We start from the raw sequence: 15,963 nt of genomic DNA on the forward strand, positions 1-15,963 counted from the left end.
GGTGGCTTTCATGTGGGAACGTCTGACCAGACTTTCCTATCAGACTGTGATTCCCTCCTCGCTGACTGCCAGACTGATCCTGAGTGGGTTGCCAGCCTTGCATATTTGATCAACTGAATACTTTCTCCTGTCAAGGCCCTAACACAAATATGCTTACTCTTTCTGACAAGGTTATAGCACTCACAAAGAAGCTGGAATAGTGAGCTGCACAAGTTGAGAAGGGAAATGTTTAAATGTTCACTGAACTTTAGGACTTTATGGACGAATAGCATAACCATCCAAATGATGAGAGGAGTTATTACTGCTCAGCTCAGTCCCACTCAACTATGTCAACAGATACTTCCCCATAGAGGATGGTCTGAGCAAAACTACTGGATATGCCAGTCATTCACCACCTCCACTTTCTATCATGTTTCACCTGAATGTGAGGACACATTGTTAGACCTCTCCTGTGACTGCAATGTACAGGCCACCTTTTCAACGTCCATACTAGAGGAATTGTAGCTGTCAGTGGCTGTGGAATAGACAGGACTATTGGAGGCTGTGATACTTATTTCTTTTGGATGTACAGATTTGTGAGAAGACCTTTTTTTCTTCACTGATATTTATCAAAAACAAATCAAGCCTCATGAGACTTGAAGATGATTTCCGTGTTGCAGTATCAAAATCGAGAATACAGCTACTATGTTCAAAGAAGCATGCCCAACCATCCCGCTAAAATAAGTAAGTGGAAGTTGTACCTGAATACAAAAACTGTGAATGAACTGACTGAGAATATGGAGTGCATGCCTTTACCAATGCAACTATTATTCCATTGTTTCAGAAGTAGATCCTATTACTTCATTTAATATGAATGATGCTATCATTCTGTTTAACTTCCTCCTTCTTCTTGACCTCTTTTCTGAGTGGCTAAAAAGCATCAAACTAAACTTCTATTCCCGAAAAGACATTTACAGATCAGTGAGATGTCCCAGATGAGTGACAAAAACATTAAAAAGGAGAATGCATATCTGCAAGTATATTTATATGGGAACTGAGCTTCACAAGTACAAACTCAAAACATTGGGGTACAAATTTGGATGTATTTTTTTCAGTCAGTGAATTATTCACACGTTTTATTGTGCATTTGTGAATATCAGCATTTCCGTTTGCTAAATATTTTTTCACAACTCTTTCCATGCATTCACAAATGTTCATTAACAATTACAAATAATGTTCTGTATTTCCAGATTATGATGCAAGTCTACAAATGTGAATGCCTGTTTAGAAACATGACGTTACACACTCACAAATCTGAGTAAGCAGATTAAGATACCAAGTTTCCAAGTTTGAGTACACATTTGTCAATACTTTAGTCATTAATTCAGTGCCATAGTCACAAGTCTGCCACTATATTACTTTTTATCTAAAAACTGCCATATAATGTAGCAGTGTGCAGTATGGTATACAGTGTAGTTACATTATATGCTCCACATAATGCCAGTTCAGCCCTAGAGGGGAGGTTTTTACCCTTTTGGTTCCTTATATCGTTTCTATCCCTAGGTATGCCTGTGATTATGTCTATTCCTATATCTGTGTTACTTACACCATGTCTACATTTGTTTATCTGAGACCATGCCTATTGCTATATCTGTCTATCGAATACCATGTCTGTCTCTGTCTGTCAATCTGACATCATATCTGTCCCTCTTCTCCAAGGTCCTCTTTCCCCATACTTTGTCAGTTTGATCCATTGACCTTAAAGGAAAGGCAGCATATGGTCCCGCCAGATTCCTGTGGAAGTCACAGTTTAGACCAAAATAAAGTTTTCAAGTGTCAATGCACATTCCAATAGATAGTGCTCACTGTGGCAGCATCCAAAGATACCTAATGATTTGAATGTTTTTCCACAATGACTTTTACTTTCATGACAGTATTTTGAGAGCTGTGTCACTTTGGAATAGGTTGTAATGGAATGAGTGGGAATGGAATAGATTGAAATCAAATGGAATGGGTGAAATGGGATGAGATGGAATAGAATGGGTTGGACTGGAATAAGTTGGAACAGAACAAGTTTGAATGGAAAAGATTGGAAGGCAATAGGATGGAAAGGAATGGGTTGGGATAGAAGAGGTTAGAATGGAATGGGTTGGAATGGATGAGGTCAGAATGCAAGAGTTTGGGAGACAACAGAATGGAATGAAGAGGGTTGGAATGGAAGAGTGGGATGAGGTGGAATGGAATGAGTTGGAATAGAACAAGTGGGAATGGAAGAGGTTGGAATAGAAATTTGGAATGGAATGAGTTGGAAGGGAAACAATTTGCTGGAATTTGGGATGGAATTGGGATGGGATTTTGAAACTCTTGGTACGTACTTGTTTCCTATCATAGTATTCACATTTTTTGACTCAGACACCTTCAAACTGCACCCCCCCCCCCCCCCTCTCTCTCTCTCTCTCTCTCTCTCTCTCTCTCTATCTCTCTCTCTCACACACACACACGATGAGAATTGATTTTCTGTGAGTTGTGCAAGGCGGATTGAAGTAGAATTACACTGGAAGTGTGTCAAAATTTGGCTTACTCATCTCTTTCCTCCCTCCCTCCGACTTCCCACCTTTTTCTTTTTTCTCTCTCATTATCTCTATCTCTCTCCCCCGCTTCCTCTTTGTCTGTCACCCGCTCTGCCTGTCTGTCTTTCTGTTTCTCCCTCTCCCTCCCTCCCTTTCAAGAGGCATGTGTAAGTCTCTCTATCTATCTCTTCAGAATAAACAGGATCAACACTCAGTATGGGAGGGCTAGATAAGATGAGATAAGAAAAGAGACAGAAAGTGAGGAGGATGTAGTTAAAGAGAGAGACAGTGAGACCATGAGAGAGACTGTTATGTTCCAGTTTTATTGTCTTTTCACACACTCATAAACAGAGGTGATCAGAGTCACTATATCCCTGATCAGTCAGCAATCCTGACAGTTAGCTAGACATGGTTTGGGATTACTGACAGTGTAGAACACTGACCTTGCCCTACACACACAAATATGCTCACATACCCTTACAAACAAGTTCATTTCAGAAAATCACATATCAATATACTTTGGAACAAATGCATTTAGAAACACATTGGCACGCAGTGTGTGCATGAGTGACATCCTTAGACATACAGTATTGCTTTGTTGGAGTTCGCCTTCAGAAGTAATGGCAGTGTGAAAAGATGCTTTTGCACCTGACTTGCTCAGAGCAGTTGAACTGAATTCTGAAGTGTTTACCTCTTTTGTTGGGTTTATTTGGGCGGGCTTGAACACACCAATCAAAATTGGGTGTTAATATATTAGAACTATAGGTCATCCTACTTGCTTAAAGATATTTGGGCAGCAGGTAGGCTTAGTGGCTAGAGAGACCATCCTGCGTTGGGACCTAGGGTCAAGCCCACATGTCAGCAAGCGTCCGCCCTGCTAAAGTGTCTGTGAGCAAGACACTGAATCCCTACCAGCTGGGGGACTCTCTGCAGCTGACCCTGCACTCTGACCTCCTTGGAGGGGGCAAGCAAAAAAAGAATTTCCCTGTTTGGGTATCAATAAAGTGTCTCAGCGTCTCACTTCATGTAAATCTTGAGACTTGCACTTAAACATTTATCCTAAGCCATATGCATTTCTTGGCTTCTTTTAGCTAAAAAGAAAGAAAAAACACTACATACATTTAAAATATTAAGATGGACATTTTTGTAGTATTTTGGAAAGTCAACTATTTAACTCTTTTCTGTAACTTCTTTTGACTGTGGTTTGACACATTGCCAGTGATTACAGTGATATAGTGGTAAATGTTTGGTAAAGTACTGCAGTCAATGATAACCATAAGGTAAACAACAATAATTATTAACAACAAAACAATTACATTTTCAAAGAAAATGATTTTATTCTATTGAAAACATTTTATATGCCTGTGACATCACTATCCGATCTATTACTATATGTTGTATGCTATAGATCAGCCGTTATTAGCTTTAAAAAGCAATATCGGTATCAATATCAATATTATTTTTGTGTGAAATTGGCATTTTTGTGAAATTGTTTTCTAGGAGTGTCAAATTAGCAACAGAATAAAACTAACATGGTCTTTTGTTTAAAAAACGCTTAAGTATCTTAAGATAGGCATGTCTGAAAAGCCTAACCTGTTTTACACCTGCATTTGTAGTAAGATTCTTACAAAAATGGGAAAATATCGGCTATCCATATCGGCCGCAAAAAAAACATATCGGTGCATCCCTACTTTCCCTCAATGTCAATTAAATCCACATGACTAATGCCAAACTAAAGTCTAGACTTTATATAAGTGTGCCTCAAGACAAACCACCTGTCAGAGGACATTACATTTAAAGAGGTTTTTATCTGTCTGGTAGTTTTCTTCAGCTGACCTTAAAGATGTTTGTTTTGGCAGAAAGATCCCGAAAAATAAAAATTGTAGCCTACACAGATTTTTATTGTTTGAAGCAGTGGCTGACTTCCATAGACCTTTCTCTGAGCAAGTCAAGTTGTCCTTTGGTTCTGCTATACAGCTCTGGGACACAAAAGTAAAAGAATTGACACTCTTATTTTATGCAGAACACAACGCAGTAATTGAAACACTTGGCCTTTCTACACAAGGAGATATTGAGACAAACATCTCACTACTGTAGCATCAAAGGCTTTGAGAAATGTAGTCTGTTGTCTGAATACTTCTCATTTTGGGGATAAAAACATGGGAATACAAGAGTGTCAGACATAATGTTGCGCAATCAGACTGTGTGTGTGTGTGTGTGTGTGTGTGTGTGTGTGTGTGCGTGCACGTGCATGTACATGTTAATAATGAGTGATTAAGGAAGAGTTTCAGCCATCTGCGTCAGCCCCCTCATACTGCTGTTAATTACAGATTTAGAGAGGATGAACTTGCTGTACAGGCAGCTTCTGTCTTCATCATATACCCTTTTTTATCTCTCTTTTTATCCTTTTTATCTGGACCACAATAGAAATAAGTCATTGATTTTTGTTTATTTTCTTTCCTAAAATTTGACATGCATGTCAGTTTTTTACATTAAGTTTAAAAATTGTTTAATCAACTAAGCTTTCTCTCTCTTACTTTCTCTCCTGCTCTTTCTTAAAATTGACAGTGTTTCTTTGTGCTGTCTCTGTCCATACTGTAGCCCCTTTCACACATGAAACCCGTAAAATTGCCATTTTAATTCTTCAAGTCATGTCTTTCCACATTTTTAACGTAATACTGCCATTCATACAACGCTGGCAATTCCTCTGTTGTTATTTCCCGGAAATTACGTTTAACCCCCGGAGTCACTGTAGTTTAAAAACACGGTGGGCTCCGAGGATCTCTCTTATTTCCACGTCTGTCCAATTCGACAATTTGTCAAAAAAGTAAAGCTCCAGTCCGTTGTATAGTGGTTTGTATTTCCCTCCTACAGTTCGACAACAGAGCGTCCTAACATGGTTTTTCTCTGCCGGTAATGTTTACTAGTAACTTTACTTTAGGAACTTTACTAGTAATGTTACAAGGTCTTGAGCAGTGAAATTGGCAGAACTGATTTACCGGCATTTCGACACCGGCTCCTTTTCACACATGACGGCATGCGGACATTTACGGAACAGGCTGCATGTGTGAAAGGGGCTCATGAGAGAGTGGGACATATGTTGCTTTTTTCAAGTCTGTTTTAGAGTTCATTGTTCTTCCCATCTTGCAATACTTAAGCTTTGTCTTTTCTTTCTTCTTTCTTCTTCTCTATTAGAATCTAGTAGGGTTATATACCGTACAGCCTTTTAAAAGTACTCCCAATCTCACCTAAACAAAATGACGTCTGTATATAATGTAGCACAGCTCAGCATGCTGCTGAACTGGTCAGGCAGATTTTACAGCCTGAGCACAGCTCAGCATGCTGCTGAACTGGTCAGGCAGATTTGCTGGCTCCACAAAAAGTGTGATGTAATGAGTTTATGAACAGCCTGTGAAAACAGGGAGTCATGGTTTTGTAGAGGCAGCACAGATGCAATGTACTCCCCTGCTCACACACACCTTGCTTGCAGAGAACAAGAACTTAACACTTCTCTTGCACACAGTCCTTACCCTGCATGCACACATACACACACACTGTGCACACACACTGTATAGATGTGCACACACATATACGCCAAATTGAATGTGATTGGTTCTGATTCGTTTTGCAAATTTTAATTGGATGGGCAGTTTCATGGGAGGACTTATTAGCGATACCAGATAAAGTTACATATTGATTTTGAAAACACTTTTGGGAAATTAATGTCATGCCTTGTGTTCCTTGTTGTTACATAGAGTCAATTTAGCTTCCCTGTAATCCTTTCACATGCTTTGGCTACCTACATTACATTTCAAATCACGTTCAAGAAACTGATGTTGTTTCTCATTCTTCCTGATGGTACTTACGGTCAGTTCAATTCCCTTGTAAACTTATCCCATGGGCTAGCAATGCCAAGGATGGAGAGGCAAATATCAGTCAACAGAGAGCTTTGTAAGAGCTAAGTCATTTAGTTAATGGAATTTTCCCAGTGTTGTCGATAGAGGAGAGATGCCTTGCTATCAATCTGTGTCACTCAACTCTGATGAGAGCTGATCAAAAACCCATTTAAAATCAACCATGTCTGACTGGCTATCTGATCATGGAGGAGGGGGGGGTTTTGAAGAGCAGCTATACATGGAGAGCAGAGAGAGAGAAAAAGAGAAAACAAGAAATAAAAGGGAAATAGCAAGAAACGGAGAGACAGAGAGAGAAAATGAGAAACAAAAGAGAAACAGCGAGAGAGAGAGAGAGAGAGAGAGAGAGAGAGAGGCAGAGAAAGTGAGGGAGAATGCATGAGAATGGTATGTGTGTGTGTTTGTGTGTGTGTGTGTGTGTGTGTGTGGCACAGGGGGTGGGGATGAGGGTGGGGGTTGTTCATCAAAGCATTTGGCTCTAATTGGAGTCAAAGATGATTAACTCCAGATGAAAATCTATCTTTTTAGCCATATACAGGAACTGAATACTACACACACACACACACACACACACACACACACACACACACTGTATAACACCCCTCAGTTCAATTAATTTACCACAGGAGATGCAGATCCACAATGAGTTTTGAACTACTAAGGATCATTTTCAGGCATGCACATATAGTCTACAACTTCCCCCTTACACACACACTCACACAGTTGTCGCCATGCCAAAGCCCTTCCAGAACATAGAAACACGGTCCACACAGTATACAGAGACACTACAGATGAACAGGTGTTGTGGACGTTCTCGGAGTCTTGGAATACTTGGAGCTCTTGAAATGTTTTGAGCGGCTCTTCAACACTGTGTCAACTGTTTCCCCTCCAGGATTGGCTGAGTAAGTTCGGCTACCTCCCGCCCCCCGACCCGGTGACTGGTCAGCTTCAGACCAAGGAGGCGCTGACCAAGGCCATCAAAGCCATGCAGAAGTTTGGAGGGCTGCAGGAGACCGGCGTCTTAGGTATGTGGGTGTGTGTGTTTGGGGGGAGGGGCGGGGTCACGTGGGAGGGTTGGCACTTTGGGTGGATGTAGGTACTATGGCTGTGTGTGTGTGTGTGTGTCTGGGAGATTGAGAGGAAGACAGTTTGTGTGTGTGCATACATATGTGTACCTATACATACTCAGCATAAATAGTGTAAATAGTGCACAGATGTACTTACACCTGCATAATAAATACATAATCTGTATTTATGTTAGCTTTAATATTTTCCATTCCATTGTACGCTTTATGTACGCTGTGTATTATAGTCTTTATAGTATTACTATTCTATCCTATCCAGACCAAGCCACTCTGGGCCTCATGAAGACACCCAGGTGTTCGCTGCCTGATGTGTCCGAGGCAGAAGGGACGATGGGCCGCAGGAGACGGAGCCTGAACTCCCAGAGCAAATGGAGCAAGAGGCACCTGTCCTGGAGGTAGGAACAGGACAAAATCCTCAAAATCACACATGCTGCCTCTAAGATCATCGGTCTCCCTACTCCCAACCTCCCAGCTCTCATTGACACTGGCACCACTCGTAGAGCACTTATCATAGCACACGACCCCAGCCACCCCCTTAACCCATGCTTCACCCTACTCCCATCTGGCCGGAGAATCACATCCTTGATCTGTAAAAAGGCACGCTTCAGCAAGAGCTTTGTGCCCTCCGCCATCACTGCCCTCAACAATCTATAACAGACTTATGCTCTATGTGGCTGTTTCTTGTGTCCCCCCTCTGTAGGGCTATGTTGTTTTGGTGACTTGCTCTGTGTCCACCTATGTCTCTGTGTTTGCCAGATGTTGTTTTACATTTTTTGTATGTGTACAGGCTGTGGAAACAAAGAGGAGAGTAAATAGTCTATCTATCTATTACACTACAGTATAATACTACATAGATGTCCTGTAGGTAGGGAACAGGTCAAGACAATGCATTATACAGTACAGTATTATACAGTACAATAGTATAATAGACGAGCTGGAGACAAGCTGACAGCTCAGGACAAATAGAATAATGAATAAAATAATATCTACAGTAAATTGGTTACACTATTTGTAATACTATACACTTAGCATGACAGTAAGTCTTTTGGAAAAGTTACTAAGTCATTCGGATGAGTTATGGATATGAAGGAAAATATTTTGGCTATCAATATTAATCTTACTAAGAAAAAATCATGACATTGAGTTTGTTTTCCAATATCCATTTGAAGACTATATAAGCATTCTTGAATTTGCTTGTAAATGCACTTTTCCTTTGACAAGTTTATAGCATCAGCAGCCCAGTTGCTGCCAGTTGCTTGAGTCAGGCTGTGGTCACTTGGAGCTCGGCTAGGTGCAGCTATATCTCGATATCTTAATTGTGCCTGCACTTTCTAACGGGAGATTTAGATCCAATTGAGACCACAGGTGCGCGTCTTTAGAGTTTTGGTGAATAAATTAGGTTTTATAGGATAACTTCAGCAGTTTTGGATCTGTATATAATTTGTCTCTTACATATTTGGACCAGCAGAGAATATTGACTCCAGAGTCAGCTGTCGGTTGAAACGGCGAGCTCCATTGCTAGGCCTCTTGCTGCTAACAATGACTCCAAATGGGGTATACACATTCTCAATATGTTTATTAAACAAGACTTTAATAAACATATTGAACATTTTTGTTATTGAGTTACAAACACATATTGCAACGCAACACAGTTCACTTTTGTTCTATTCAGTACAATTTGCTGTTTCAGTGTTGTTCATTCTATTTCGATGCAATTCTGTTGTCAGGTTGATTCAGTTCAACACAGCTTAGTTCATCTCAGTCCTTCAGTACAACACAGTGCAGTCAGCTATAAGTCATAAACCACCACACCTCCACTGTTTTTTCTCCGTCTGCATTTCCTTTTATAGCTGCTAGATTGAAGGACTGTTCCTCAAGGCAGAAATCTTTTGTCTTCTGGATCAATTCTGGCTCAGAGGAAATGCATTTTGTAATGAGTGGCCTGCTGGTTAGAGAGACCTTTAACTAAACAGAAGGTTTGCATGTCCCTTCTCAGAGGATATTTATCTGAAGTGCTCTAAAATGCTTGCGGAAATGCAGTCAGTATTACAGTAATGTGTAAAAAGGCCATAGAAAGGTCTTTGTCTACATTAATTAGACTAAGTGGTCTAACACCTGAACTACACAGCATGTGTAACATTTGTTCCCAGTTGCAGCACGGCATGTACAGGTCTGTTCTTGTTCCGTCCTCGGTCTTCCGGTTTTGTTGTCCATATCTATATTTTACCTATGGGTAAGTTTTGCTTATTGCTCCATAAACAACTCAAGTTGTACCAGGAGGAACATTAATGTACCATATAGGGTACTTATGTCACTTTTTTTGAGAGTGTAGGCGTACTGTCGCCAAATAGAAGCTTCTCAGCGCCTCCATAGATAACCTCATCTCCAACATTTATTTAAGTGACTTTGGTTTATGTATCCTCTATTTTGTTACAGTAAGCAAAATCTTAGCATTTATATACATTTATGTGGCTAAAAAACGGATGCGTTATCCGTCAAAAATAGAAGCCATGTGTATCTCCAGAGTTGCGGCTCCGATCCGGCTCCGTCAGCAGATCCGTCAGTGTGCTGCGTGCGTGGCCAGTGCAGCAGCTGCACTGAAGTAAATGGCTGCGTATCTGATCCGACTCTTCCGCCACAAACGAACGGAACAGAAATGCAACCGGTGTAGTTAAGCTGTAAGTCTATGCAATTATACTGTAATTAATGAGTCAGAGACCAAAGACATATGTATGATTCTTAAAGAGCAAAGGCCCAGCCAAACAGTTATTGTGCAGTTTATCCATGACAAAACAATCTGGTTATGTTAACTGCAGCTCGACCATCTGTCACAGATAGAGGTAAAGCCCAGCATAGGGTGAGAGAGGAGAGGAGGAGGGAGCGAAACATATGGTTGGTCTCTGTGCTGATTTACACACGCTATGAGGGGCGATTAAACAATGAGCTGCTGTAAGCTGCTGTGTGGGCCAGTCTGTGTGTGTGTGTGTGTGTGTATTTGTGCATGCGGAGTAAAAAAAAAAAGGGGAAAGCAACAAGCTATACATGAATAGACACGCACATACACACAAGCACAAAAACACATTCATCCACGTATATGCACATGCACACACACACACGCATCTACGTATTCTCTCCTATCTGCTTAGTTCTCTCTCTCTGTCTCTCTCTCTCTCTCTCTCTCTCTTTCTCTCTCCCTCTCTCCCTCTCCCTGCCTACTGCTGCCAATCATACCTTTCTCCTGCAGCTTGGCCCCACTCAGCTCTGTGAAACAGACAGCGTGTCTGTTCCGTCCAGTGAAGCCACCTTTGTATTCACAGCGCTCAGATTTGTATAGAAATGCACAGGAACTACATCTCAATGGATTTGAAATATGCAGACCCTCCGTTTTGTAGATTTACTCACGTTAGAGCTCCTGCCAAGGAAAAGATAGTATATTGTACCTTTATTGTACTTGTGGATTATCTGTTGGCTCCAAATCCAGAGAGGTTTCCATATGGTGCGGTTTGTCAGTAAAGAACCATGGCAATTGATATTCTGTCCAGGATTGCCACCTCAATAGTGTCTGGGTGTGTTTTGATGAAAGCATTTCTTCTTCTGCATGTATTTTATTTGAATGATGTAGTACCACTTGCATAGCAAGCGTCCCCCTTGCCCTTGTGATCTACCACTACAGGGTTTCGAAAATGATTGTTATCATTTAATATTTCATGCCATTTCTGCTTCATTAGATAATGTTGGGAATAACAGGACTGACAGAGAGTGGAAAAGATGTGCAACACAGCTAATGAGTCAGATGGAAATCAAAAAGCACATTAAATGTGTGTTACTATGCTGATCCGCCACATTAGCCAGATTTTTTATAAATGATTTAATGACCATTATTGCTGTCATAGAGATATATTACATCAATATGGCCATTTTATTCTAATATTTTGTTCAATTGCAGGGAGGTAATGTAAGAGCATGAACACAATCAGGCATGTTTTTAGTCTCCTTTCCTTTTTTCCATCTGTTTTGATGCCTTTCTTTTAGCGCAGAATGAGTTCATTTCACAGGGTTTTTTTTTTTTTCTTTTACTTTGTTCACATCATCATACCCAGACAGGACTTTGAAGGCAGATCGAAATCATTCTGTTCTACAAATTAAACAAGTTCAATGCCAACGCATTACATTATGCGTTATGCATTATGCATTATTGACTTTGAGGCCTTCAGATGTGCAAGCAATAGTTTTGACACCTAGAGTGATGCTGCTTGCTCTTAAGATCACTTGATTTGAGGCAGCCTATCTGAAGAAAACCAGTGAAGCATTAAAATGCCAAGCCAAGGTTTACCAAGCAACAGGAAAAACAAAGAAAAGGCGTGCATATGTGCCTATTGAAAGCTTGGTAGTAGTCAGCCTGTATGCTTCGGTGAGAGAGAGAGAAGCTCAGAGACTTGTTTGACCGATCACGATTGCAATATATGAAATTGACAGCAGGGTGAATGGGTAACTTTTCCTTTCACGGTCCTACAAAAACTACCACTAGGTTGGTGCTAGGAAAGGATGTGGTAAATTACTGTATAATTACAGTAAATGCTGGCAAACTACTGAAATACTGTGAAATATATAGAATTGCGAACAGTGTTAATTGTCTGAAAATAGCACCATGTCTTAAGAGTAAGGATTGATATACTGACATATGGTACTGAGAAAAGGTTGAACAGGTAGCGCTTTAGTTAATTATTATATAATGATATTGTTGGACTTGTCCACAGTTACATGGAATTGTGAACAGTGTTAATGCACTAATGACTGCACCATTTCTTAAAAGTCAGAATTTCCTACAGTGTTAAATATGAGCCTGTGATAGGTAAGTGCCAGGTCAAGTGATGCACTGTATTTAATGCATGCAGCTGTTGGGATTAATGATTTGAAGGTTATAGGGTGAAGACTGATTGGTCCATTTAGAGTAGGTGTAAGTTCGGCCTAGCTATTGAGAAATGAACTCGGTATTAGTCAGACATTGAGGGGAGACAGAGATTCTTAATCTTTACCTCTCTGTCTCTCTTGCTCTCCTACACACACACACATGCAGTTCACGCATCACCTATACACACGCAGACACACAGAAACTAATTTATGCACACGACCAAGTTTGTTACACACACACACACACACACACACACACACACACACACACACACCACCAGCCCAGTTCTCTAACAGGTGAGTTCATCACATAATGTTAGCCCATTATCTCACATTGTTAGCCCATTATCGCAGCAGACAGCCTGGCAGTCATTAGCAGTCTGACTGATTACTCAAACAGATAGGTGTGGAGAGCTGAGCGGAGGAGAGGGGAGATGTAGAGGAGGAAGAGGATAAGAGGAGAAGGAAAGGAAGAGTGGAGATTTTCTTTCCAATTCAATTCAGCTTAAAAAAAAATCACCCTCTCTCATCTCTTTTGTCTCGTAAGACTTGTACTGTCATCTTTCTTGTATTCAGCAAATGGACTGAATAAAAACATGAGCAATGAACGAACATGATCATGCACTCAGTAAGCGTGAATATCCATCACAGAAGTGCATTCATAGTGATATCCAGCTCTCTGCATGAGTTACTCTTATTTATTAAACATTCCAAAATGTAAAATAGAATAGAAGTATAGCCATATTCAAAAGTCCAAGGCAGTGGTTAGTGAGAATATTAAGTGTAGCCATAGCCATAGCTTTAGGGCAGCGGTTAGTTAAAGTCATGGGACCAGAAGAAATACTTAACTAAACATATATAAAAGGTAAGGCGTAATGTAACCGTTCCATGATATAAATTGGCAGATAATAATAACCAGCCAGTAACTCATCTTTTAGATATTTTGACTTCTCTTTCACTATCCTCGTCAATATTCTGCCCACAAAATGCTCCATAAGCAATTCAGCTTATGCTGAATTACGATTAAAAATTAAATCAAAGGAATTGCACAAACTGTTTGAAAGTATAACTGAACAAATATTTATTTTATTTTGTTGAATTAATTGAGTTTCTAAGACACATTACCCCATTATAGTGGTTAGTGACAGTATTAAGGATAGCCATAGCCACAACCTCTGTAACACTGATTGGTAAGAGTAATTTTGCACCTCAGTTTGAGCATTTCCACCTACTGCACCATTTTGAAATGTGCAGTAAAATGGGCGTGAAGATCAGCAGTGGAGGGTGTGGAGTGGTTGTAACACTAGTGGGTGTAATGAGTAATGCTGTGGCATGCCCCAGTACACATCCACTGACCAGTGAAGATGGAGAGCAATACAGAGTCCCATGGCACTTTTGCCACAGAGGGGCTGTTCAAACACTTCTTCCCTCCAGAATCTCCCTCATTGGATCAAAATGACCAGGAGGATGGAGGATCAGTTTTAGCCACTGGCTCCAGCTACAACCCCTACGGACGGAGGCCGGAGCTCCCGGAGCTGAGGCCATGGATGAGGAAACTGGATTGCAGAAGTCACTGAGTTGTAAATGGTAACGCTATCAAAGACATTATATCTATCGCCAAGGCTAGTTTGGCCAGATTCAATGTTGGATAGTCTGCCTCGTAGCTTGAGACCATGCACATTTTGATCAGTGTACACTGCAACGTATTTCTGAACTACTATAGTTGTAAATGTACTTAACAAATAAAGTGATTATGGATGCCACTCAACTATGGCCTAAACTGTTGTAGGCTGAACCAATACTTACCATACTACATACTGATAGCCTAATACTTTGCTATGTTTATCCATTTTAGTTGTCAAATTATGATTGCACATTTCATTATATGTCTCAGGAAACATGAAAACACAGCAGCAAATTATGTTCAAATTGAATTAACATTTCTCCTCAACAATGCAGGTTGTCCAGATGTGATCAGAATGATATCATGTGATCAGATTATGTCACTGTCCACTGTCCAGTTCCCTGAATATGATGCAAATATAGAGGTTTTCTATACCTTCTTGAGGAAAACTGTTAATTGTGTACAATAACAATAAGCACAAACAATTCTGAAAATGTAAACACATGAGACCAGGGTACAAACAAACATTTATGTGATTCAAGCAACTGAAAATTATAATATACAGGTAATTAAACTGTTACTCAAATGTTGGGCTGTTTAACAATAGCTAGACATTGTAGAATCCTGATTTGTGGACTCTTGATCTTGGAGTGTAAAGATCATGGTGTAAAGCTTACAGCAAATACTATCAGAGCTAAATATTAAAAAAACGAATATAATGAGAACATAAAAGGTCTTGGAAAACATATTTCTTATTTGAGTGCGAACCACTTTCTCCACTGAAGACATTTGATTGGTTTGCACGCACCAAACAAAGCAAAGGTGAGTGTGGTGATTTCTCCTATAGACCTAAAAAAAAAAAAAAAAATAGAAGTGCATCAGGTAGCACAAATGAACACAGGCTTATATAATACATGCAGCTTCTGCAAAGCATTTCAAGCTTGTAAGCTGTTTCTCAGGCAGGCTGAGGAAGAGGCAGGCTGTGATTTTGTGAAGATATGTTAACTTTACGCTTCAGTTTATAAGAAATTCCAAGTGATTTACTGTTGTACCGTTGTACCAATGTGAGGTACTAAAGCTTGTATCAGTATTGAGATCAAAATGAACACCTCAAAAAACATGTTTTAGTGTTTCTGATTGCTTTAAAAGCAAAATGCAAAATGGAAGGACTGGCCACTCTGGTAAAGGGTAACTTCGGTATTTTTCAACCTGGACCCTATTTTCCCATCTTTTTGTGTCTAAGTGACTAAAGGGGACAACAATTTTTGAAATTGGTCCAGTATTGAGCGAGATCACTTCAGCCGACAGCCGCGAAACGAGCTGCAATGTAATCCGACGGGGTAAATCGTCAATGTACGTCCACTAAAGGTGCTTGTTTTTGCCACTGACAGGCTCAGATTGTTATTATAAGTGTCTGACAACATTATGGAAAGGACCCTACAGAGAAATTTTACGTTTTTCTTTACCTTTCGCTTGATCCGGTCTGTGTGTAACTTCCTGCAACAACTCAACTCTCGCAAGACTTGAGCGAGACTTGGTTACACAGAGACCGGATCAAGCGAAAGGTAAAGAAAAACGTAAAATTTCTCTGTAGGGTCCTTTCCATAATGTTGTCAGACGTTTATAATAACAATCTGAGCCTGTCAGTGGCAAAAACAAGCACCTTTAGTGGACGTACATTGACGGTGCGATTTGCCTCGTCGGATTACATTGCAGATCGTTTCGCGGCTGCCGGCTGAAGCGATCTCGCTCAATACTGGACCAATTTTAAAAATTGTTGTCCCCTTTAGTCACTTAGACACAAAAAGATAGGAAAATATTGTCCAGGTTGAAAAATACCGAAGTTACCCTTTAAGAGAAAGCTGGCCTCATCAATGATG

General features: G+C 40.2%; 1 protein-coding gene across 2 annotated transcripts in view; it reads left to right on the top strand.

Moving 5' to 3' along the window:
* The window catches only part of LOC139923812 (matrix metalloproteinase-17), an 84,713-nt gene that overhangs the window by 28,748 nt on the left and 40,002 nt on the right, over positions 1 to 15,963 (top strand). For both annotated transcript variants that reach the window (XR_011785212.2, XM_071914679.2), the window contains exons 2-3: positions 7,356 to 7,488; positions 7,808 to 7,943. Coding sequence is in view for 1 of the 2 variants with exons in the window: in XM_071914679.2 (XP_071770780.2) it covers positions 7,356 to 7,488; positions 7,808 to 7,943 (269 nt within the window). In the remaining variant the exon portion in view is untranslated. The remainder of the gene's footprint in view (positions 1 to 7,355; positions 7,489 to 7,807; positions 7,944 to 15,963) is intronic.

This window comes from Centroberyx gerrardi, chromosome 2 (assembly GCF_048128805.1).
Source record: "Centroberyx gerrardi isolate f3 chromosome 2, fCenGer3.hap1.cur.20231027, whole genome shotgun sequence".
Classification (NCBI taxonomy): Eukaryota; Metazoa; Chordata; class Actinopteri; order Beryciformes; family Berycidae; genus Centroberyx; species Centroberyx gerrardi.